The sequence below is a fragment of the Ambystoma mexicanum genome, chromosome 3p, assembly GCF_040938575.1.
Source record: "Ambystoma mexicanum isolate Mex_15411 chromosome 3p, UKY_AmexF1_1, whole genome shotgun sequence".
Lineage (NCBI taxonomy): Eukaryota > Metazoa > Chordata > Amphibia > Caudata > Ambystomatidae > Ambystoma > Ambystoma mexicanum.
The window spans coordinates 1200505889-1200530748 of NC_090925.1; the positions used below are offsets into that span (position 1 = coordinate 1200505889).

Here is a 24860-nt window from a genome sequence, read left to right on the forward strand (position 1 = left end):
TTTGCCATCCTCTTTTTTGTTTTTTATTTTTTCTCTTACTCTTTTCAAACCTTCTTAACCCTTTCCCCCCTGTCCAGGGCAGTTTAGTTTTATTCGCTTTTTCTCTAACCCTTCTCTTCGGGGTCTGCCCTAAGATTTACAGGACCCCGGAAGGCAAAAAAGGGGCAACGGGCAGCCTAATTTACATTTGTAAAAATATGAACAATATTTTACAGAATATAGCTTTGATGCTTCAGGGCACCATTGGATGTTAAATTACACGAGGTTGTGAGGAGGAGGCCAAGGGAGAAATTCACTTTGAGACATCCAATAAAGAAATGGTCACTGTAGTTTTATAGATAAGGCAATATCACGAGTTCTTTTTGTTTTGGGGATTAGCGAACAGTGTGAGTTGAATCAGTTTTGGGGAATTCTAATTTTGGTAGATAAGGTTGGGTGATCAGATGCCCCGGGTTTGCAGGGCCTGTCCTGGAATTTGGTGCTCTGTCCCCCTTTCTCAAGATTATGTTTTCCTTGGAAAACTCAGTGGTCCCAGTTTTTGGTGGTAGGTCTTCATCGCTGGCAGGCAGGAATGCACAATCTCGCAAAGAAGAAATGCTGCATTTTACAATTTAAGAGAGTGTTCGTTTGTGATAAATTAATTATAATGTGTGTTTATTGGAACAGTAACACTTAAAGCCCTTTCACCTCCAACTGCTACTGACGTGTAGTGCCTGGACAGAAGTTAGTCCTACTTCTATGTTAGTTGCCCTGACCCGGTTTTTTATTTTTTTTAATCTGGACACTCGAAAATAAGGGAAACGAGAAAAATGATCTGCTCAGGACCAAACACGTTGCATAAGTTGCACACCCAGGATTTGGCACCAATCTGCAACTCAGGCACTTGAACACATATGTTTTCAGCTGTAGTTTGTGCAAATTTGATTAAAAAAAATACCACCTGACCTTGGAATGTAGCACAAAAAAGTGACTCTCGTTTGTAAAGTGAATTGTCGTTTTTGCAGCAGTTTCATTATTGCTTTTATGTTTATGGTGTACATATTTGGCCATATTGTCTAAACTAGCCATACGCTGTTAATTTAGAAGCTGGAGAAGAGGATTAGTTTGACTGTCAAAATAAATAAATCTTCAAGCAGTGTTTCATTGTTTTTAAAACATAAGGACACCAGGGAGGGACTGAGCTGGGGCAGACAGGGCAAAGTGCCTCTTCAAAATTGCTGTACGGGTGATCGAAACAGAGTCTATTTACCTGGAGACAGTGAGAGTAAGCAATTTTGCTGGTCTTCAAATGTTAACAAAATCAACAGATAGGCGTGCACAGTGACATTTTTTCCAGTCTCCAAGCCAGCAATCTCTTGTCCCACATCTCTGGACCTGGTAAGTCATCATGACCCACTTGCCTCATCTTCTTTCCCCTGACATTGTTTGACTTTCAACAATACTCTGTTTTATAGAGATGACTCAAAGAGTACAGAAATCATACTTGAGTACTCAAGCAAATACATATTTCCTCATAGAAACATTTTAAGCAAAAGCAGTATGATTGTAGCATTGTATACCCCCATTGAATGGAAGACTACAACTACCAGAGTGCAATTTAGCATGAGGCGAAATGAAAATGGCCTATGGATTTTTTTAAAGACTTACAGACTCAATATGCAACTGCAATTCTAACCACCTATGTGTTCAAACTTAAGGTCTTGTCTAAAACGTTGGTTACTTCAATGACCCATCCCTTATAGTCTCTCATTTAAATGTTCTACCATAGCTAAGACAGTGATAAGTAGTCCAATATTTGCTAGACACCAGTCGTACCTGCTGTGCAGCACCTGGCGGGCCATTGGGGAATTGGAGGTGGGTGGGATTTGTCTCCAGAGCCTCACAGGGGGAAGTGAATGTAGGGACTTACCAGGACAGGCAGGAAAAAGAGAAATGTGCAGCCCCTCTAAAATATGCTATGTATTAGCTAGTATGCAAGTGCCAGCAGGTGGCTGGAGGCCCCCATGACCGCAGAGCCCTGGGGGACAGCACAGACTTCCCATGCATTAGGCAGGCCCTGCTTCTCTCCCACTCAAGGGGTGTTAGGGGGTTCGCCTGGGAGTGCGGGGGGGGGGCGGGGATTTAAGGAAGTTTTAAAGCCATGAAGGGGTCCAGGTTTTTGAACGGACCTTCCTGCTAGGCCGTTACCCAGCACTAGTCACAGTGATGCTTGTAGAGGAAGATTCGTTTCCTGACCCTTCTCGGCCTCCGTAGCTGTGCATGTTCTTTCCATGGGGGAACTTGCTGCAGACTGACTGCATGGAGGCCTACAATTCAAGGCATCTGCACTCAGTTCCCGCCCCTTTTTTCTGTGAGATGTTTCTCTGTACGCAGCATCTGCTGTTCACCTCATTCTCACCGTTTGTCCATTCATTTCTCTCTCTCTCTCGCACTCTTTCCACTTCACATGTTTTGCTTTTCTTTTCCCTTAATCCCTTCTCTGCTCCTTGAAAACTTCCCCTCTCACCACCCGACACGTCCCCCCAATTCAGATCTGAGATCTTTGTCAGTAATATTGTTGCATTATTATGTATTTGAGAACCACTGAAGAATTTGGGGAATAGGCCTAAATGCACAATGTGGTTTTGGCCAGTAGAGTGCTGAATCATGTTGAATTTGAGTGGGGAATGGTGTATGGCACACATCTGGAACGATAGCCCAGCAGGTTCAGTGACTGTTGCTGAGATCTCTGCCTAAGCTGCACGATACTGCACCTCTTTGTGTGGACAAGACCGCCCCTTCCCTTTTCAATGAAAACATGTGTTTTTTGTTTCTAATAAGATGACCTACTCTCTCAGGTTTCCTTAGCATGTCAGATTTATTGGACACTGTATTAGAGCCGCCCACTAAGTTGTGCTTGCTCTAAACGTGGAAATGAACAGTCTACTCCACTTCAGAAACGCAAACTGATTGCAGGAATCGGAGGCTCACATTCTGGTGTCCCTTCTTGGCACACTATGGAGTCCAGAAGAACAAGCCACATTGCTTCACTGTGCCAACTACCACAACTAACTTAGTTCTGTGTGTACAATAGAGACCATCTCGGTCATGGTGCAACAATCTATTGTATGGCTGCCTAAATATTAACAAATGATATACATAGTGCACTCTGTATCCAGAATGGTCTCTGTAATCGGGCGTGGCATTGGCAGCATCTCGCACCTGTGATGGATTGCTCACAAAAGAGTGACATATATTATACATTAGAATAGCTCGTTTGACTTACATTGTAAGTATACGTGTAGTCACAGGTAGTTCCATTCTAGTCAAGGATCCGCCTGGAAAGGTTGCTTGGACATGTGTCTGCAGGTGCGCACTGCTGGGGACTTATTTTAGGAAATATGCAGTACTCACGTTTTTTCACGGGCTGAGTTATTGAGAGAGATGATTATCAATAATTCTGAAGGTTTAGTATCCCTAGTACTTTATCGTGCTCTACTTTTTGTAAAAGCTCTGTAAACACCTCAGCACTATAATAACAAATGCTTGCATTTATAGCATGCATATTTTTAGTTTATTTTGCAAGTCATTTGACTTTCAAATGGGGAGCTTTATTTCTAATTTTCAAGTAAGTGTTTTTTTAACTTTCCTTGTTTAAACTGTCTCTTGAGCAGACAGTTCTGTTTGGGTCAATCTTTCAGGCATCTTTTCGCAAAACCCGGCCCCTCTGTTCTGCTTATTGGAGGGGTGCTGGCAGGGGGGTGGGAGGTCCACTTGCTAAGAGGACGACTAGCGTAGTGCCCGGTATGAAAAAGGGCGACGAGCAGCAGCTGGGAACCTCTGCCCAAGAATCATTAGGATGGTGTCTCAAGGATTTGAAGGACAGGATCTTGTTGGCTCTCATTTGTACTGTAGATGAGCTTTGTTCTGTTGAGGAAAGCAAACTACTGTATAGCCACCAAGGTATGCCGCATACTCCAGAAAGGTATGTGAGAACCAGCCACACTATAACCGTAATTATCACCTGACCAATAGAACTCCTTGGTCAGGGGCTTACTCTCTATACTCCAAAGAGATATAGGTGAATAAAAGACATCCAGTGGTCAGGCTCCCTTTGCAATTGGCACTTTCAGGCCTTTTGCATATCTGTTGTTCATTCTCCCATCTCAAGGCTATTTCTAATTGTGGTTACTTTTTTTAAACTATGCAGAGTTATGCAATGTGATTAACAACTCAACTGTTATCATTTCAGATTACTTTTTGTTTTACATTTTGCGGGAAATAAACCTACAGCTTGTAAATATCAGAGAAGTGAAAGACTGCACAATCTAAGGAGGGAAATCCCTGTAATAAAGGAGAACGTTCTTCTGCATGCAATGCTGGCCGAAGAAATGGCCGCCCTACTCTTAACAATCCTCCTGAAGGCTCGGGCGCGCCACTAGGAGATGAGGACTTCCCTTACGCGGGTTAGCTTGCCGCCATCAGACCTTCCTCTGTTCTCAGATCGTTCAAGGGAAGCGAATATTCCTAGGCAAGAAGTCAAGGCCAGAAGATTGCACTAATGAAAGATCCACCATTATTTCTGACAGTCTTTATGGCCTTTGCCTTTTAGAAACATTCACCGACAGCTCACAAAATGGTGTGCGATCTAATTTGGCAACACCGAACGGCCATGAAGCTGTTTCGAAGCTCAATGTCGTCTTTGTATTGGAAAGAGAATCCAGGATGATACTAAGCTGGAAGTTATAAGAAGCCCATGGACCCAGGCCACGAATAATCATTACTCGTACCTATACCCATTGAAAAGGTAAAAAGGGAAATTCAGAATATAAGGTATTTGAAATTGGAACATCTAAATGACACTATCCACATATCCTCCAAGGACTCCTTTGCTGATCTTGTAATTGTTTGCCAATTGAAATAATCACCGTACATGACACGATTTCGGGTACCTTGTTACTAAACCATTGCGCACTTCGACCTGCTACTTGGGCAGAATGGTTACACTTCACAAGCAAAGGCAGTATACCACATGGAGGCAGTCGAGAAATCCATTGGTTGTGTGCACAAAAAGAGAAATAAGTTGAAGGACATCATGCATTGACTGAATGATGGCTATTTTAAGGACGTGCAGAAAAAGCGTGAATGAAAAACTGTGCCTTATAATTCTGGCAGGTAAAGACTGCCTTTACGTGGACACTTGAATGAGGGGAAAATGTCCTCTCTCCAACGCTGTTCAATAATGATGGCAATATCCATGCACTTCTTCGCTACAGAATTAGAGGGGGTGATCCGGAAGTGCTGAACCAGTGTGCTTCTGACATTGCAGCATATCTAAGCAAACCTGGACAACGTGATCTGATTCAGTTTGCACAAAGAGTCACCATTATTGTTGATGAAACCACTGATATATCCAAGAAACAGCAGGTAAGCTTGTGTGCAAGGTATATGGAAAGAAATGATGTGCTTTGGGATGATTTCTTTAAGTTTGTTGAAGTGACTGACACAACAGGAGATGGAATAGCCAATAGCATGTTGACTGTTATTAAAGGTCTGGCTCGTTACCTAAGCAATCTGCATGGGCCAGCGATACGAGTGGGCTCAGGCTAAAATCAGACAGGACTGCGCCAATGGCCAGCTATGTGCATCGAATAGTAGCAAAGGAAGTAAGTTGGCACCAAAACACGACTCCTGGATGACTGTCGGCCAAATAGCGAGCTTTATTAATGGCACAGCACACAAAATAAGGGTTTCGAAGACCATCTAAAATCGGTTCTTCTGAAGGTCGAAGAAATAAAACAAGCAGAATAAAAATAGAATGCAAGATGAGATGGGTTGGGCATCATGACGGGGTCTACATTTTCAAGAATGTCCTTCCCGTTATAGGTAGAACCCTAAATGAAATTTCAACATCGGCCTCCCTAGCCAGTGCTAAAAGTCTTCAGGAGGCAATTGACACTCAGCTTGTAGTGGCTCTGGTAATGCCTGGCAAAACTCTCAGCATTAAAAAGAAGCATCTCAGAAGTCTGACAGATGACGAACATTGACTGTGCGGCTGTACTTCATCGAATGATACACCTATAGATAAGCTAGAGCAGTGGCGCCTCGAATCAAAACCTGCGTGTAGTAGTTCATGAGCGGAAGCTAGTGCGCTTGCTGGTGAAATGGATTTGCCGATACGCTGGCCTAGCCTAACGTCACATAACAAAACAGGCACATTCCCCTCAGAAAGAACAGAGGATTATTACATGCCGATACCCAGGCCAAGGATAACGTCACATAACAAAACAGGCAGATTTACCCTCAGAAAGATCAGAGGATTATTACACGTTGATACCCAGGCCAAGCCTAACGTCACATAACAAAACAGGCACATTCCCCTCAGAAAGAACAGAGGATTATTACACGTTGATACCCAGGCCAAGGATAACGTCACATAACAAAACAGGCACATTTACCCTCAGAAAGATCAGAGGATTATTACACACAGAAACGCAGGCCAGGGCTAACTTCACATAACAAAACAGGCAGATTTACCCTCAGAAAGATCAGAGGATTATTACACGTTGATACCCAGGCCAAGCCTAACGTCACATAACAAAACAGGCACATTCCCCTCAGAAAGAACAGAGGATTATTACATGCCGATACCCAGGCCAAGGATAACGTCACATAACAAAACAGGCAGATTTACCCTCAGAAAGATCAGAGGATTATTACACGTTGATACCCAGGCCAAGCCTAACGTCACATAACAAAACAGGCACATTCCCCTCAGAAAGAACAGAGGATTATTACACGTTGATACCCAGGCCAAGGATAACGTCACATAACAAAACAGGCACATTTACCCTCAGAAAGATCAGAGGATTATTACACACAGAAACGCAGGCCAGGGCTAACTTCACATAACAAAACAGGCAGATTTACCCTCAGAAAGATCAGAGGATTATTACACGTTGATACCCAGGCCAAGCCTAACGTCACATAACAAAACAGGCACATTCCCCTCAGAAAGAACAGAGGATTATTACATGCCGATACCCAGGCCAAGGATAACGTCACATAACAAAACAGGCAGATTTACCCTCAGAAAGATCAGAGGATTATTACACGTTGATACCCAGGCCAAGCCTAACGTCACATAACAAAACAGGCACATTCCCCTCAGAAAGAACAGAGAATTATTACACGTTGATACCCAGGCCAAGGATAACGTCACATAACAAAACAGGCACATTTACCCTCAGAAAGATCAGAGGATTATTACACGCCGAAACGCAGGCCAGGGCTAACTTCACATAACAAAACAGGCACATTTACCCTCAGAAAGATCAAAGGATTATTACACGCCGAAACGCAGGCCAGGGCTAATTTCACATAAAAAAATAGGCACATTTCCCTCAGAAAGAACAGAGGATTATTACACACAGATACCCAGGCCAAGGCTAACTTCACATAACAAAACAGGCACATTTACCCTCAGAAAGATCAGAGGATTATTACACGCTAATACGCAGGCCAAGGCTAACTTCACATTCCCCTCAGAAAGAACAGCGGATTATTACATGCTGATACCAGGCCAAGGCTAACTTCACATAACAAAACAGGCACATTCCCCTCAGAAAGAACGGAGGATTATTACACGCCGATACGCAGGGCAAGGATAACTTCACATAACAAAACAGCACATTTACCCTCAGAAAGAACAGTGGATTAATACACGCCGATACGCAGGCCAGGGCTAACTTCACATAACAAAACAGGCACGTTTACCCTCAGAAAGAACAGTGGATTATTACACGCCGATACGCAGGCCAGGGCTAACTTCACATAACAAAACAGGCACGTTTACCCTCAGAAAGAACAGAGGATTATTACACACGGAGTGTGCTTGTTCAATTTTTAGAACACCTTCTTGCTGATCTTTGGAAAAATAATTCCAATTATCGGAACACTGTAGTCACAGTTTTTGCATTAATAACGCAGTATTTTACTACTGTTCAGAACTTTATTGACTTATTGCCATCTATGAATCTTTATGATACACTTCGTATTTTTTAAAACAATAGCTGGAATTCAAGGCGAATATGAGATGTGGAGTAACCCGCGGAGAGGGAAGAAAGCTGCCAAATTGCCATCAAATGCCACTGATACATTTGCATTTGTTCTGGACAATTTTTCCCAACAATCAGGCAGTTACTACAAATATTTCCAACAATCCCAGTTTCAAAGGCTGATGGAGGAATAGCATTCTGAAAGGAGATTTTTAGAGATCTACCAGAGGTGAACCATCGCAGAAAATAGGCAACCTGGGCTTGCTCTACTGTATACCAAGCGAGAATTTACTAAAGAAACAGAAAAGGAGATTAATGATTTGATCATTCTTTAGGCTTTGCAGCCATCAAATTGAAGATGGCCTTGAGATTATTTGTGAAGTGTTTGCCATACACCATCTGACCACGAATATATAGCAGCAACAGTGACTGAAGTAAAGCATCATTTAATGGGATATTATGCGCCTCATTATAAGGCTGGCGCTCCCGTAATGTAGGGGGCTGGTACGGGACTGGCCCCCTTCATTACGGGAGCACCGATTACGAGCTTCCCTTCGCGGGACCCGGATCAGACGCTTGGTAAAACCAGGCGTCCTTTCCGGGTCCCGCGAGGGGAAGAGGGAGGTAATATCGGGCCAGATGTAATCTGCCCGTTATTACCTCCCTCCCCATTCCCATTGAGCCCTATGGGGGCTCAAATGAGAATGGGGATGGGTTCCTGCAAGGATGACTTACCGGGTCCTCCTATGTCGGAATAACCCGATAAGTCCCCATTGCAGGGACCCGGTAATGGAGCCCGGTACGGAGGCAGCCATGGAGCTAATAGCTCCATGGCTACCTCCATACTCGTAATGAGGCCTTATGTTTCCGGAAAGTGCAGTTCAATCACCAGATGTTACTTGTGCTTTTTCAAAGCTATTTTAGATTGTATTGCTATTTTGGAGGCCACTATTCAGTCACTGTTGCCAAATGTATATATTACAAACGTATTTACTAGACTTGGGGCCCGGCCCCACCCGCACTTAGCATCTGATAAAGGCAAGCATATTCCGGGACCCCATTCTGAATGCAGTCCAGGCAGCATTTACACCTTTTCCAAAAAAGGTAGCAAAAGGTAAAGGTGATATTTGTACTCTTTCCTTTTGCCCTCCATTTTGTAAAAGTAGAAAACTGCATGCAGGGGAGCCCACAGGACTCAGTGCAGATATTGGCAGTCTTCTGCATTCAAATTGCAGTTTTTAAAAAATAGGCCCCAGAGTGCTCCATTGACAACGCATGTAGCCATTTTATTTTAGATCAAGGGTAGTTTACTTTTCTTAGCCAGCAACACACTGTCCAATCCCATACCTTTCTACTTGTAACCTATGAAGTCGTCAGTTATTTAAGAATGACATTTTTTTTATTCTCATTAAATTCTTTTGGTTGAAATAATATGGTTGGCCAGTGCTTTTCTCTATACAATTTTCAAAACAAATATCTGAAGAAATGCCAGCCATATTGACAATTACCACGAGTCAAAGGCCGGTGGTCAGCCAATCAGGATCCTCCGAAAGGGAGCACTACGTGCAGATCATTTTCTGCAGTTGCGAGCATCCTTTTGCCTGACAGTCAGCAATGATATCCACAGAGGACCTTCTAACTCTGACTTCACCTCGAGTCCCCATTCCGAGCCTGACCTCCCCCACTGTTCAAAGGTGCCCTGCTGTTCAACTTCTCTTCGGCGTCCTGGAGCCCCTGTTCTGTGTGCAGTGTAGTGGGCTGTGCTGCTGGACCGCCCTGCAGCTGAGCTTGTTCTGTTGACATTTCCACGCCACTATGTCTACAGTTTGAAAATACAATGTTGTAATATCACAGTTTACCTTTTCATGTACTATTACGCTGGTCGCTCTCTATTAGAGACCCTTTTTCATCTTTTTTGACACTACTTGGCATGTTCACATGGCGATCATGTACTATTACGCTTGTCGCTCTCTATTAGAGACCCTTTTTCATCTTTTTTGACACTACTTGGCATGTTCACATGGCGATCATGTGCTATTACGCTTGTCGCTCTCTATTAGAGACCCTTTTTCATCTTTTTTGACACTACTTGGCATGTTCACATGGCGATCATGTACTATTACGCTTGTCGCTCTCTATTAGAGACCCTTTTTCATCTTTTTTGACACTACTTGGCATGTTCACATGGCGATCATGTGCTATTACGCTTGTCGCTCTCTATTAGAGACCCTTTTTCATCTTTTTTGACACTACTTGACATGCTCACATGGCGATCACTTTGCATTAAGTCCACACACTTGCAAAAAAGTCTCAAAACCCTAGGACCCCACCGTACAGTGGGATGCACAGAGCTATCGAGCCACCATTTCTCAGTTCAATTAACTTGGGTTGCTAGCAATTAAGTCTTCCTAGTGGCCTCACTCACAGGCACCAGCGCTACATTAATATGAGAAACATGAGAAAAGGATACCTAAAAATGTGTGTGTTAAGAGTATTAGCGAGAAGTGATCAAGTGGGGATTGGCCTTCTGAACCTTCTATGGAATGTCAAATTACACTAATGAAGGAATACTTACTCAGTACCGGTTCCAGAACCAAAGGCGTCCCTGTCTTCATAGGCCGAGCTGTACGAATGATAGCAATTCAGTATCTGGTCGCGGAAGTAGGGGTGCACCCGGCATGTGTTATCACGGACCTTGACTTGCCGAATCTGAGCTACCCCCAGGAGTAGGTTCTCATAGTAGATGAAGCTTCCATTTGTAGTTATGTCCAGGGTGTTGTACCACGACGTCCAGTATAATCCATCCAGAAGAGGTCCTTCTGCATACTGCACAGAGGAGGGATAGCAATGTTGTTATCTCGCGGTACCATTTGATCAGGACACTACCAGATGTTACAATTCCACCAAGCAGGCTGGATTTTAGGGAACAATAGGAATCGAGCCCCGGGTTTGTATTTAATCTTGATAGTCTCCCCACGTGGCTATACTTAAACTCTACTATACGAACACATGGGGAGCAGAGAAACGTTTTAAATGATTTCTGATTCAAAAGACATAAAACAGACACATACATGCATGCCATATTGCACCAAAAAAGACCGAGAATATATACATAGGAAGCAGAACTATAATTCAGGAAGCAGGTACATTGCTCTCTAGAAAAAACAGTTAAAGTAACATTGATAAAAATGAAAAATGGAAAATAATTTGCATTGTAATGTGCCCAGTTGATGAGCAATGGGAGGAGTTTCAGGCATACACACTAGCATGGGACACCCATTGCAGGAATTGTGGTGAAGGGAATAGTTTCTTACCTGTAACTCCATTTCTCCAGCATTGGTATCTTTCATGGATTCACATGCTTAGAATATTCCCCGTCGTCAGACTGGGACCCCTCGGTACACATATATAGCCTTTTCCAAAGGAAAGCTTTCGACACTTTTGAGTCCTATCTACGTCCTTCTAGGACCCGCCTACGCATGCTCCGCAGGCCGTGCTAGTATAAGAGGCCCGCCCCCGCGGCTCCCCTTCATATTTCGGCCCCTCGAAAGTAGGAAGGGTTACATTTATCACATACATTACATACGTGGAGGTTGGCGGGCGCATGTGAATCCATGAAAGATACCAATGCTGGAGAAATGGAGTTACAGGTAAGAAACTATTCCCTTCTCCAGCATTGGATCTTTCATGGATTCACATGCTTAGAATAGATTGTATAGCAGTAACACTTGAGACGGCGGTGAGAATGTAATGTAACAATATATATCCTCACCCTACTACACAATGCATATCTACCGTAGGGATAAGTTAAGTCATATAACGTTGCCCACATAAAGTATATTGCCCTTAAGAGGTTAGACAACAGAATCTCCACAGGGAGGAGCTTACCTTACTGAAACAGATGGCGCAGGACAGCTCTTCCCATCTGCACCTCGTCTGCATGCTGCCTGGCAAGGCAGTAGTGGCGGGTAAACGTGTGGGGCACTAACCATGCCGCAGCTTGGCATATGTCCGTCAGCGGAATTCCAGCCCATAACGCTGTTGAGGAGGACATCGACCTTGTAGAATGAGCTCTAGGATGTCCTTGCAGTGGCCTTCCGGCCTTAGAGTGACAAAAAGCAATCGTCGACGAGACCCATCTTGTCAATCCCTGTTTAGAGATTGCTTTTCCTCTCGTCGACGGACCATATGCGACGAACAGTTGCCGAGTAGCCCTGATGTCTTGTGTACGATGTAGGTAGAATTTCAGAGCCCGCTTAACGTCCAGGGTATGAAGAGTTTTTTCTGCTGCCGATGATGGAGTGGCGAAGAAAGTAGGCAGAACCACGGATGAGTGTTTGTGATATACCGTCGGAACCTTCGGGACGAACATAGGGTTAGTTGCCAGGACTACCTTGTCCTTAAAGAATCTTAGGTAGGGCGGGTCCACGACCAGCGCTTGTAGTTCCGAGATACGTCTGGCTGATGTGATAGCTATCAAGAATGCCAACTTCCACGAAATGAATTTTATGTCGGACGTGGTCATAGGCTCGAAAGGCGGTTTCATCAAGCCTGCCAACACTGTGTTGAGACTCCACGTCGGGGGAAAACGTTTCACCGGGGGAAAAGCTCGAAATAAACCCCGCATGAAGTGTTTTACCAGTCTGTCACTGAATAGAGGAGACGACTTCCTCTTCCTTGTGAACCTCGAGATGGCTGCCAGGTGTACCTTTATCGATGAGGGGGACAATCCCTTTTTTGCCAAGAGGAGCAGGTAAGGAAGAACTTGTTCCGGCGTCACCAACAATGGTTGTAGGCCCCGTTGTCCTCTACACCATTCACAGAATCTCTGCCACTTATAGGAGTAAGATTTGTTAGTAGAAGGGGCTCTAGCCGCCTGTAGAATTTTTTGGCAATCCTCTGAAATGTCTAAAGCACCGAACTCCGAGAAGTCAGGAGCCAGGACGTAAGGTTGAGACTGTCCGGGTCGTGATGCCACACCGTGCCTCTGTCCCGGGATAGAAGGTACGGGACTTTCAGAAACGCTATGGGATGTTCCAGCGATAGATGGAGGAGGTCTGAGAACCACGGTTGCCTCGGCCAGTATGGTGTCACTAGAATCACCCGGCAATTGTATCTGCGTATCCACTGTATTGTTTTCCGTATGAGGGGAAACGGGGGAAAAGCATAGAGGAACATGTCCGTCCATGGGAAGGAGAACGCCTCCCCCACCAAACCCTCTTGGGGCCATCTGCTTGCAAATTGCTCGCATTTCTTGTTGTCTTTGGTCGCGAAGGCGTCCAGAGGGGGGTGACCCCATTTCTCGAACACTTTCCTCAAGTGACCCGTGTCCATTTCCCACTCGTGTATCTGGGCCATGCTTCTGCTGAGGGAGTCGGCTTGGCAGTTCCTCACTCCTGGAAGGTGATGAGCCACGAGGGAAATTTCGTGCTTCGATGCCCAATGCCATGTTTTCTGGGCTTCTATGGAAAGAGTCCTTGATCGTGTCCCTCCTTGTTTCCTCAGATAAAACATGGCTGTTGTATTGTCGGTCAGTATTCGGACTCGCGAACTCTTGATGTGTGATAGGAACGCCTTCAAAGTCCATCGTACTGCTCTGAGTTCCAGTACGTTTATGTGTAGGAGTGACTCCGTTGGAGACCAGCGACCTTGCGTTTGGAGAGCACCCATGTGCGCTCCCCATCCGGTTAGGGACGCATCCGTAACTATGGTGCTCTGAAACTCCGGCTCCTGTAGGGGCATACCGTTGTTCAGATTGTGGGGACTCTGCCACCACTGAAGGGTCCGACGTAGCTTGTCATCGTCGATGGTTATCCTGTCCGACCACGATCCCTGAGCCTGTGTCCATCGGTGCGCAAGGTATTCTTGGACTGGCCTCATGAATAGTCGACAGTTTCTCACCAGATGGATGCAGGATGCCATGGCCCCTAGGACCGAAACATACTTTCTCACTGAGATCCTGGTGTTTCGCCGTAGCCGGGCCGCTTGTTGAATGAGTCTTGAGGTCCTGTCGAGAGAAGGTTTCACCAGCCCTAACTGAGTCTCGAACTGTGCCCCCAAGAATACCAGCGTTCTCGATGGCCGCAGAGAGGATTTCTCGAAGTTATTGGCGAATCCTAGCCGTTGAAGAAGCTGCATGGTGGCTTGCAGGCTTGTGTTGGTCGACGCTGGGGAGGATCCCCTTACCAGCCAGTCGTCGAGGTATGGGTATACATGGTGGTTTTGCTTCCTTAGCCAGGCAGCCACTGGAGCCAGGCATTTTGTGAACGTTCTGGGGGAGGTCTTGAGCCCGAAAGGAAGAACCGTGAATTGGTAGTGAGTTCGCCCTATTACAAAACGTAGGAATTTCCTGTGTTTCCGACACATTGGAATATGGAAATACGCGTCCTGTAAATCCAGGGACGCCAGGAAATCTCCCTTTTGAACTGCGCGGATCACTTCCTGCAGAGTGAGCATCTTGAATTTCAGGCTCTTTAAGGACTTGTTGAGATCGCGTAAGTCTAGAATGGGACTCCATTTGCCGTTCGGCTTTTTTACGACGAAGTATCTTGAGTAGACTCCTTGACCTATCTGTGATGTTGGAACTAATTCTATCACGCCCTTCGCTAACATGAGTGTAACCTCTTGTTGCAGTACCTTCATATGGGACTGAGCGGTGAACCAGGTGGAATTTGCGGAGGGTTGTGTTTGAATTGCAGAGAGTGTCCGTTTCTTATAGTGTCTAACACCCATTGGTCCGTCGTTATCCTTTCCCATTCGTCGACATATGCTGAAACTCTTCCCCCCAGAACGGTTTGTGGTATGTCACTGCTGATCTTTATTTCGCTTGTCTCTCGACGACGATGGGTATGATGGTCGTTTTCTGGAAGACTGGAAGTTTCGTCGACGGTTAGCCGATTGTGAGGCACGTCGGTATCCCTGGGAGGGGTAAGCCGATCTGGCAAAGGATCTGTCTCCAGAAGAGAATCTTGAATTACCTGAAGCCCCTCTAAAGGGACGAAAAGACTTGTAACTTCTGCCACTCTGGAGGGCACCCAATGAACGTGCCGTGTCCGAATCTTCTTTCATTCCTTTTAGGGCCTCGTCCACCTTCTCACCGAAAAGAAGGTCTCCCTCAAAGGGCATATCTAAGCCCTTGTATTGCACTTCTGGCCTGAAGTAGGTACACTTAAGCCATGACTGTCGACGCAATACCACCCCATTGTTGACTTGCTTGAAGCCTGACTCAGCGAGATCCACCGCGATGTTTATTGCGTGATTTGAGGCTTCCTCACCCTCTCGGACCAGTAGCATTGCCGCCTTCCTCTGTTCTTCTGGAAGATGATCAAGCAGCGGAGCTAGTCTGTGCCACATCTCCCTATCGTATCTGGCCACAATTGCCAGAGAGTTTGCGGCCTTTACTGTGGTCGCTCCCACGGAGAGCACTTTCTTGCCAAAGGCATCTTGGCGTCTCGCTTCGTTCTCAGGAGGAGTTGTGCACTTGTGCTGTGCCTTTGCCTTCCTCGCTGCTGCCGCCGACACCACCAAGTCCGGTGTTGGTTGAGAGGATAAACACTTGGGGGTAGACTCTGGAGCCTTAAACTTCTTTTCTAGGCGTCCTTTCACTGCTGGTTCTGAGAATGGGTGTCTCATTGTCTGCAACCCCTCTTTCCATACATGGTCTAGTATTGGTATCGAGAACACCAACCTCCTTCTCTTGCCCATGTGGTCGAACAAAAAACAGTCCTTTTTCTGTTCTTCCTGGGATAGACCAAATTCTTTGCATGCCTTCTCCATCATAGAATGGAATGACGCAATGTCGTCCGGAGGGGACGGGTGAGCTGGGCTTCTGGGGTTTTCCAACTCCGCCTCTGACTCCCAGGTAGGATCCCTGGAGGGGGATAATAAGATATCCGACATGGCTCCCCTGTCAGACTCCGAATCTGGCAGCTCACCGTCCTCCTGTGCCAGTGTTGAGATTGGCGTGCGTGGGTGCGTCGGTTGACGGGCCGGGCCCGGCTCGTCGACGGGTGACTGTGGCAGGCTTGCCTGGGGTAGTCGCTGGTCCAACGACCATAACAAGGACTGAAGCGTGGACAGAATATCCAACGACAAAACCGATTGAGGATTGAGGAGAGGGGCAGATACCGGTGTAACGGATGCCCTCGTCAACGACTTGTCAGCCGCTCGTAGCCCTAGGTCTGTTGGGCCAGCAACTCTCTCGTTCTCGTCCTCCGAGGACAGCAACATAGCTTGTTCTTGTAGCAAAGCCTCCGGGGGGGTCGGGTCAAAGACTTCAGGCCTACAGGCCTCCTGTAGGACCCCCGTCGACGAGGCTCTCGTCGACGCCATTGTCGACGGGATGGTGGATGCCCCCTGTGCAAGTGGCAGGGAGGCGGCCGATGACTGGACCGCCGTCGACGACGTAGACTTCGCAGGTGGTTTTGGCGGTCCCGCCTTCTCCACACTGTGCCCGCTTTTACCCGACTCTCGACTCGTGGTCGATCTGTGATGATCGCCAGAGGAGGATTTCCTTTCCTTCTCCTGCTTTTTTGATGAGAATGATTTCTTTGCCGAGGAGTCTCTAGTGGAGTGACTTCCAGACGACTCTTTCTCCGACGGTCTAGATTTCTTCGCCGGTGGTTCCGACGAGGCCGCGCGGCGTGATGTTTTCGCCGACTGTGTGGAGCCCACCTCCGAGGGGGGGTATGCCCCCGCTCCATCATTCAGCCATGCCACCAGGCGTCGGTTCCGGTCTTTGAGGGTTTTTTGAGAAAAACCCTTGCATATGTCGCAGGTATCCGCCGAATGGTGAGGGTGGAGGCAATATATGCAGTCCATATGTCCGTCCCCCTCGTAAACCTTTTTTAAGCCACATGTCGCGCATGGACGGAACAGCGCTTTTCCTGACACAGAGGACATTATACTGTACTCGAAATCCAATAACGCAACCTAGTACAAAACAGTAAGACAACACGAGGAGATCCCACTACTTTGGAGACGGTTGAAATCTGAAGGGGAGCTGCGGGGGCGGGCCTCTTATACTAGCACGGCCTGCGGAGCATGCGTAGGCGGGTCCTAGAAGGACGTAGATAGGACACAAAAGTGTCGAAAGCTTTCCTTTGGAAAAGGCTATATATGTGTACCGAGGGGTCCCAGTCTGACGACGGGGAATATTCTAAGCATGTGAATCCATGAAAGATCCAATGCTGGAGAATATTATAAAACGGTGTTTTGATTTGTGGGCACATTTGCTTGAAAAACATTCAGTAGACTGGCTTATTAATGGAAAAATGACTGATGTAAAATGCCCACCCTCAACTTGCTTCTAGGGCCATCACTATGTTGATTTTCAAAAAATGTATCCATATCATGCGTACCAATCAGTAACTTTTTGAGCATGTCTGATCACATTCCATATTATGCAAACAGCATTAGAAATTAAGAAAACTGGAAATTATTTTATTTCATTCAAAAACAAATTAAACCGTAAGGCACATTTTGCAAGCGGCCATGGATTGCACAGAGAGGATTTCCCACGGCACCACAGGTCCCCTCTGTCCAATTTCCGCCATTTGAACTGCAGAATTCAAAAGGGCGATGTAAACTGCAGGTGAAATTGCCCATGTACCTCCATTTTACACTCTGCATTGCAAACCGAGTAAGTGCTGCGTAAATGCAGCCTGCTTACAGTGGATTCCTTTGGAATTCGCCTACTTTTTGCTAGTGCAGGAATCTACAGCATTGAAAATGTGCTGCTGGCATAAATGCTGGAGCATTTGCATGTAAGAGAGAGGCATCAGCAGGTGGAAACATAAATAGCATCCCATGAACTATCTCCGCTGTACAAACTATTGGAAAATGTGGCATACTGAGAAATGCATGCACACAATTTTTACCCATGCATTTTGCACTACAGCACGACAAAAATGAGCTTCCTTGGGTAGCTTACTACCCAAGAAATATTGGGATGGTTGAAGAAAATTAAATAAAGCATAACAAATCTCAGGTGTGTATTTAATTTCATTGTATTTTAAATTTTAAAGCACCCAAAAATGCAGTACTTTTTTTATTAAGACTTAAAATGGTTTACAACATATGAAATATTCAGTCAGAAATGACGCACATTACACACAGCTAAATAATTAAAACTTAGTAAAACTAAACAAATCTCATAATACAAAATAATTTAAAACGTATATCAATATTGTCGTACACGTGCAATAGCAAATGTTCCAAAATTAATCCAGAGCTCTTCTTCTGATCTTTTATTATTAAATGGCACCACTTCTCTTTAGTCATTTTCTTGCATTTTTACAAATTTTGTGTCCTTTTCTCCTTCCTGATCATTTGTTTCAGCCACTTCTAATTTTGCTGCAATTAATAACAGACATTTTGCCAGTGCCAAATATAATATGAGTTTTGTCTGCTTCAATTAAAATCTGCCTCCATGCATTTGCTGAGCGCGATCCATGCTTTGCGAAGATGGGACCCATTTCTTGGATTCTTTCCCTATGCAACGCAGGGCAGCTGATTACTAGATGTTTTAATGAGTCAGCCTCATCCAGATGGTGACACAGTCTGCATGTGCAGGTTTTTTTAATATCCTTTCGTCTTTCTAACCATCTGGCTGGCAATATGATATTTAACCAGAATCTCATGTATTGCATTCTCAGGAACCAATTCGGGAGAGTTAGTAAATATTTGGGTATTTCATTCACTTTACGTACCCCGGACCAGAAATTTTCTTGATGTTTATATTTATAAATCTCTTCCCGCGTGTTTATCCAGTCATTAATATATAGTTTTTTCTTGATCTTCCCTGGTTCTCGCAGCAGTGTTTCTTCCCATTCATTCAAATCTGTCACTGTTAACTGGCAAATACTTTGCCATCCCTAGAGAAGCTTTTTTTTGGATCTTTCATTGCATTTTTCAACACATACAGGGGACCCTTCGGACTTTCCTGTATGCATTTCCGATAGAAGGATATTGATTGCCATCTGGCAATTGCTTTTAATGATGTTAATGCCAGTTCTCTTCTCAATATGGGAATTGGTGTACATTTTGGCAGGCTCAGCCCTGTGCGCCAAAAGATACTTTCCAGTTTCGGCCACACATTCTCAACCAAAATAAAGGAAGTTTCCGCCCCACTGCAGTACTTGACACTTCAGAGCACAGGGAGTGTCAGGCTAGGAGGGTGGAAAAACCATCATGAGCATTTAGATAAATAGGTTGCAAGCCAGCTAACATATTTGCAATTACTCTGTAGCATAAAATTACATCACACACGGTACACATTCTCATCTAAACAGTATTCATACAGTTGACCCTCATGACATGGAGTTTGGGGGTAAAGGTTTCAACATGGTGACTCACAAACATGATGGAACACCTAAGCATTGAGCCATTCCAGTGCATGGACCCCATGAAATTCCCTTCTGAAGCCTGGAATGTCAATTAAATTGCTCTTGGGAGATATCATCCTCCTTCCCTTCTGGGATTATATTAGCCAATTTTGGATCTCAGAAAGGATGGGCCAGTGTTTAAGAGCATTTAGTGTTTTGATAATAATTTTCGGTGGCATCATACGATATGGCATCATTTTCCTGGCCACACATTGATGGAAATGCATTTATTTTGCAAACTAATGCATTTGTGAGATGCTTGACCGATGATTATCAAAGAGGGTGTCCATGTTCCGCTCTTCTTGTATGACTGTTTCTGGAATTCCCCACAGTGTAAGCCACTGGGAAGCCAAAACTCGTTTTGTTGTCCCGGAGTCTAAGCACAGATTGTCCAGTCCAGAATGTCTTGCAGGCAAGCAGCAATGTGGCCATTGGCTGAGTCTGTGACTGTGATATGCAGCAGGATGCATGAATCATCCGCATACATTTGAAACATGAGTCTAAGTGACTCTAGTAGGTTGGCTAACGGCTTAGCATATACATTGAATAATCGAGGTGAGATGACCGATCCCTGTGACTTACCATGGATTTAAAAATACCCGTCTTCACTTGGATAGGTCAGTCTTCCAGGTAGTTACCAATCCATGTTAAGACATTACCCTGAATACCAAAGGTTGAACCTAACCCGTTCGATAGCAAAGAATGATAAACCATATCCCACGCTGACGAGACTTCGAGTAAGGTCAGACTCACTGCTCTGTTATGATCATTGTGCCCAGAAAAGATATGTTGGATTTACTTGAGAATTATCAGCTGTGCTAGGATCATTGTTGGGGTTGCTCACAAATGGTGTAATTAAAGCAATCCTTGGGACTGTTGGGATTTCCAGTTGAATTGCATTTCCTGAATTGATCCGATCCTGTGTTCCCTGTATTTTTATATACACATAATCTGTTCATTTCTTTTTGATGTCTAAACAGATTGACATTTCTATGTCTCTTATTTATAGCGTTCTGATACAGTTAAATTCAGGGACGTCATTTCACCAAAATGCCAGGGGTAGCGGAAGTGACATCACACGACCCTTGACCTATGATGACCTCACAGGAAGTGATGTCATTTGACCCCACCCCAAATTGATATCACAGGAAGTGGTGGAACACGACCTTTCACCCCTTGACAAAACAGGAAGTGGCATCACATAGCATTGTTCCTAAGTACACTACAAAAAATATGGTTACAATATCACTATAATGATAATGTGATATACATTTCATACAAGAATGAATTGCCATATGTATTGTTAAGATGAGTGTGAATAGGCAGGCCCATATTACCAAATTAATTTGAATGCAAGCAGACTTCCATGGCCAAATGATAATGATATGTTATTATATACCATTTACGCTTAAGCGCTTTATGTAGAATAAATATACATACAATATCAGCCAACCTGCGTTGGTACTCATTTATCAACCTCAGAAGGATGAAACGCTGAGTTAAGGTGGTTAAGAACAGACTAAATCAGTGACTCACCCCCTGAAGGGCGCCTGAAATAAACCTTTGAGTCTAGCAAATATTGTATAGAATTCCAGAAAGACACATTATTTGGTATTCCTATTCTTCTTATTCACTGCTGAAAGTTTTAGACTTGTGTAACCCCTGTTCTATTTTTATTAATAGGCCTGAAAAAGAAAGCCAGTCACTCCAGAAGCAAAGAGCCACATGGTGCTGTCCACAGCCCAGGATCTTGCATTAATAAAAAAAAAATCTTTTTTTACATTTTATTTTAGGGGTAGCAAAGGAGACCCCAGGGGACGCAGTTGCATCCCCCTGGCGACCCCTAAATGACATACCTGGTTAAATTAGATTTATAAACATTTTAAAAAAATAGAATTATGATGAGGTTCAAGGATGTAGAGATTTTCCTTAAGCAAAGATTTAGGGGGGAACTGGCCATCATTGACATCTCATGCCAGAAGTATTTATGCCTGGGGCTGATGGTAAGTGGTTACCCCACAACAATACTGCTCGTGTATCATTGCCTTGTGACTCAGATGCACTGAGCTGCATCCCAGCTACATCCCAGCAAATCTTCACACATAGCCCACTGCCACTCCTGTGTTGCTTCCATCCTGTTTATCCATCCCATCTTCATACTGCAGCCATAGCTCAGGGTTCAGCCCGTGGGAGAGAGAGTCAGCTGCCTTGGCTAGATCAGAGGGAAGGTGGGATGCAATCCAAAAGAGTGGTGAGCTTTGCTGCAGTCGATTCAAACTTGAAGAAGGCCCTGAAGTTCCTGAGAGATACCATATGAGGATTGTTGTTGGAGGGTGCCGGGGGCATCTACCGGGTGCTTTAGGGACAGGGGTGTAGACATGATGTAAGTGTTGCCGATCCAATTTTAATTCAAAATCTAGCTGCATATGTTACGTCACACTCTATTCGCCCATATGCTGCACAGACCCATTTGCCCCCGAGTACTGCACTGGTGAGCTGCCACTGGCTCTCTCTGTCTTCATGTTCCCCTTTCCTTCTTCATAGGTCTCTGTTCTTTTATTATTCAATCTTAGGCAGCGGCTTTTGCTGAGTTTGCTATTTTCTGGATTTTCTTGGGCCTGAACTGGCGCTCGATGAAACACGGGTCTGCAGGAATAGATTATATGCGTGTTGAATGTGAAAGGTGCCAACCTATCGAAGTGGAAGCCAAATGAAGATACTGAAGTCTTAACAAAATTCCTACTCAGTCTTACATCTGGGGCTAACCTCCCTGACTACCAGGCGGGTGCCATAGATAGAATGGGGATTTGGATGAAAGGAGGAGGAGGTTGCCGCCTTGCACAGATGTTGCTGGATGAAAACCGAAGAGAGGATGCACAACCACTGGTGTACCGATCCCTAAAACCCGGGTTTCTCTATAATTAAAACATAAAGAAAGCCTTAATCCCAAAAGGCAAACACCCCGGCCACCTCTCTACTGATACTGGAACATTTTAATGAGATGACAGCATCTTTCCACCAGACACCTGTGCACCACTGACACACTTTCCAGACTCAATCTACAGGCCGGACTGAAAGTCCTTTGCAACAGAGTTCTGAGTGGGTGGCTTGCTGCTGCCTGTGGCCTGCCAGCAGTTCCCAGCACATGGTTCTCCTTTACAGGGGACTGATGTAGTATATTCCACCAGGCAAAGCAAATAGGTAACAGAAAGTCTTGCAGCACTATGCAATATTACAAACCATGCACAACCGCCAGGATCATATAATGTGGTGCAAAGCAGACATACACTTTTCACCTTTTTCATTCTCTGTAACCATGACAAGTTCAGTTCCACCCTTGATCGTGTTGTGCCCTGTGGGTGTGGTTACACTTTTGGGAACGCTAGGCATCGTACTGGCTGTGGGAGTACTGTGTACAATAATGCATTTGGAAGAATGTCCATGCCTAATGCAATCTCTCGGTACACATATACTAACATACAGATCAATTGACATATGCCATATGTGCATTACAGTGCAAATGCCGAAGTATAGAGTAGTGCACTTTGTATTTATCTAGACACACCCAAAAGAACACTTCTATTACACACAGAGAGAAGCTCACATTCTCATAACACATCAATTATGGGTGCATATAGACAATATACTGTTAACTGAAACTAAACTAAACTAAACTGTATTCTTACCATACAATATTTGTCAACAGCTGCACTGGATATTTGTATCATGTGTGAGTGCATGTTTTTTTTTTTGCTATGATCCACTTACGCACACAACAATGAACATTTGCATTGCAGTGAAAAAGGAATTCCTTCATTACCAGCAATGAAGTGCCAGTTTTGCAGAGGGGTCCCCGGAAGACTGCTACGAAAGTGCCCATTGCTAAGATGCGTGGAGCTGATGACAAGGTAATTGCACGTCATACGGTCCGGTGTCTCCCATATCACATGTGCCCTGCCTTGGCATATGGGGCCCAGCTTAGCCCTGGCAGCTTTGCCGAATGGAGCAGGAAACATGAAGCCTTAACATCCAGCAGCACTCAGGTTATTGACAGCCCCCTCTGAAGGGTATAGGCCCCTCCAGTCCCTATTGTTATTTGTTGATTGCAATTCAGTGTTCAGAAGAACCCCGCCTGTTCCCAGCTGCGATCCCTTAAAACAGCACGGACTGGCAGCGCCCCTCTATGCCCACGCACAGTGTCACTGCTCCATGCCTTCATGTGAACCGAGCCTGTGCCTGTGCTGGCGTGTGTTCCCTGTCCAGGGGGGTGTGAGCTGAGACAGTCCCTCCCCTGCCCCGGCACTCCGCCTGCTGTCAGAGGAAACAGGTACAAATTAAGCCTGCGGCCTGCCCGCACTACCATAACAGCCGACCCGGACCACGCAGTGATGCAGCTGATGTACGTACTACATCTCACATTGCAGGCGACGTAGGTCCCCCTCTTCCTGCGCTGCCCCCTCTAGCACATGACTGTGTTATTGCATTTCTTAAGCAGATTTCCACTAATGCCTCGCTATTGATTGGAAACAAATTCCACAGCGTTCTGCTGAGAGAAAACACATGGCAAAGTCAGTCCGGAGGTGACACCAAAATGCATACTTTGCATTTTGGTTTCACCCCTTGTGATGGTGTCAGCCGGTGCGGTCCACACCCGCCCCACTTCCATCGTGATGACACTGTGCTCGCCTCCGGTCTTGCCATAAAATGAAGATTACCCAGTCTAGAATAGTGCAGGGAGTCTTGATTCTATTAAAAACACGGAGGCAAGCATTATCCCTCCTGTATAACAATTTAAGCAAAGTGGGAAATGCTGTCTTTGTGAATTGTGTGCCTTCCCGATTCTGGTAAATGAAATGTTTGCTCACTTGCAGATGCAGAGCAGAGGCAAACTACTTAATGGGTCGAAGGAGGGAAGGACCCGCAGGCGGAGCGAGGTTTGGCTCGGTTAGCCACATCATGTTTGGTTATACTTTCGATGTTCAGGAGAGGCTGTAGCACAGTGCCCGGAAGTGGCTTATGAGGCTTGGAGGACTAGGGTTATGCTGGCCTCATAAGGACATTTTTTGATTGGAACTACAAAATCCAATTAATGTTGACATCTTTGTGTGTTATTCATAGTTCTCGAGTTTTTTAATTTGTTTGCTGCTGTGAGAGCAAGTAAAGGAAGTTGAAACATGGTAATTCAACAGCCTCTACATAATGAAGTGGGAAAACATAAGTCACCCATTCACATGAATCACAATAAAACAAAAGTACCTCATTACGAGTTGGGCGGCATTCCACCAGTAAGTCTGCTAGAATTCCGCCCAATGGAATTACTCTTACTGCCACTTGCTCCAGCAGATCAACCACCGGATTACAAGTGGTGGTGGCGGTATTAGTCCCCATTAATTTGGAGTTCCTAGTGGAATTGCCACCGGCAGAATTACCGCATGATGCT

General features: G+C 45.1%; 1 protein-coding gene across 2 annotated transcripts in view; it reads right to left on the reverse strand.

The window, feature by feature from the left end:
• PKD2L2 (polycystin 2 like 2, transient receptor potential cation channel) overlaps nucleotides 1-24860 on the reverse strand; it is an 817035-nt gene that overhangs the window by 611032 nt on the left and 181143 nt on the right. For both annotated transcript variants that reach the window (XM_069652616.1, XM_069652617.1), the window contains exon 5: nucleotides 10612-10862. In XM_069652616.1, coding sequence (XP_069508717.1) covers nucleotides 10612-10862 — 251 coding nt within the window. The remainder of the gene's footprint in view (nucleotides 1-10611; nucleotides 10863-24860) is intronic.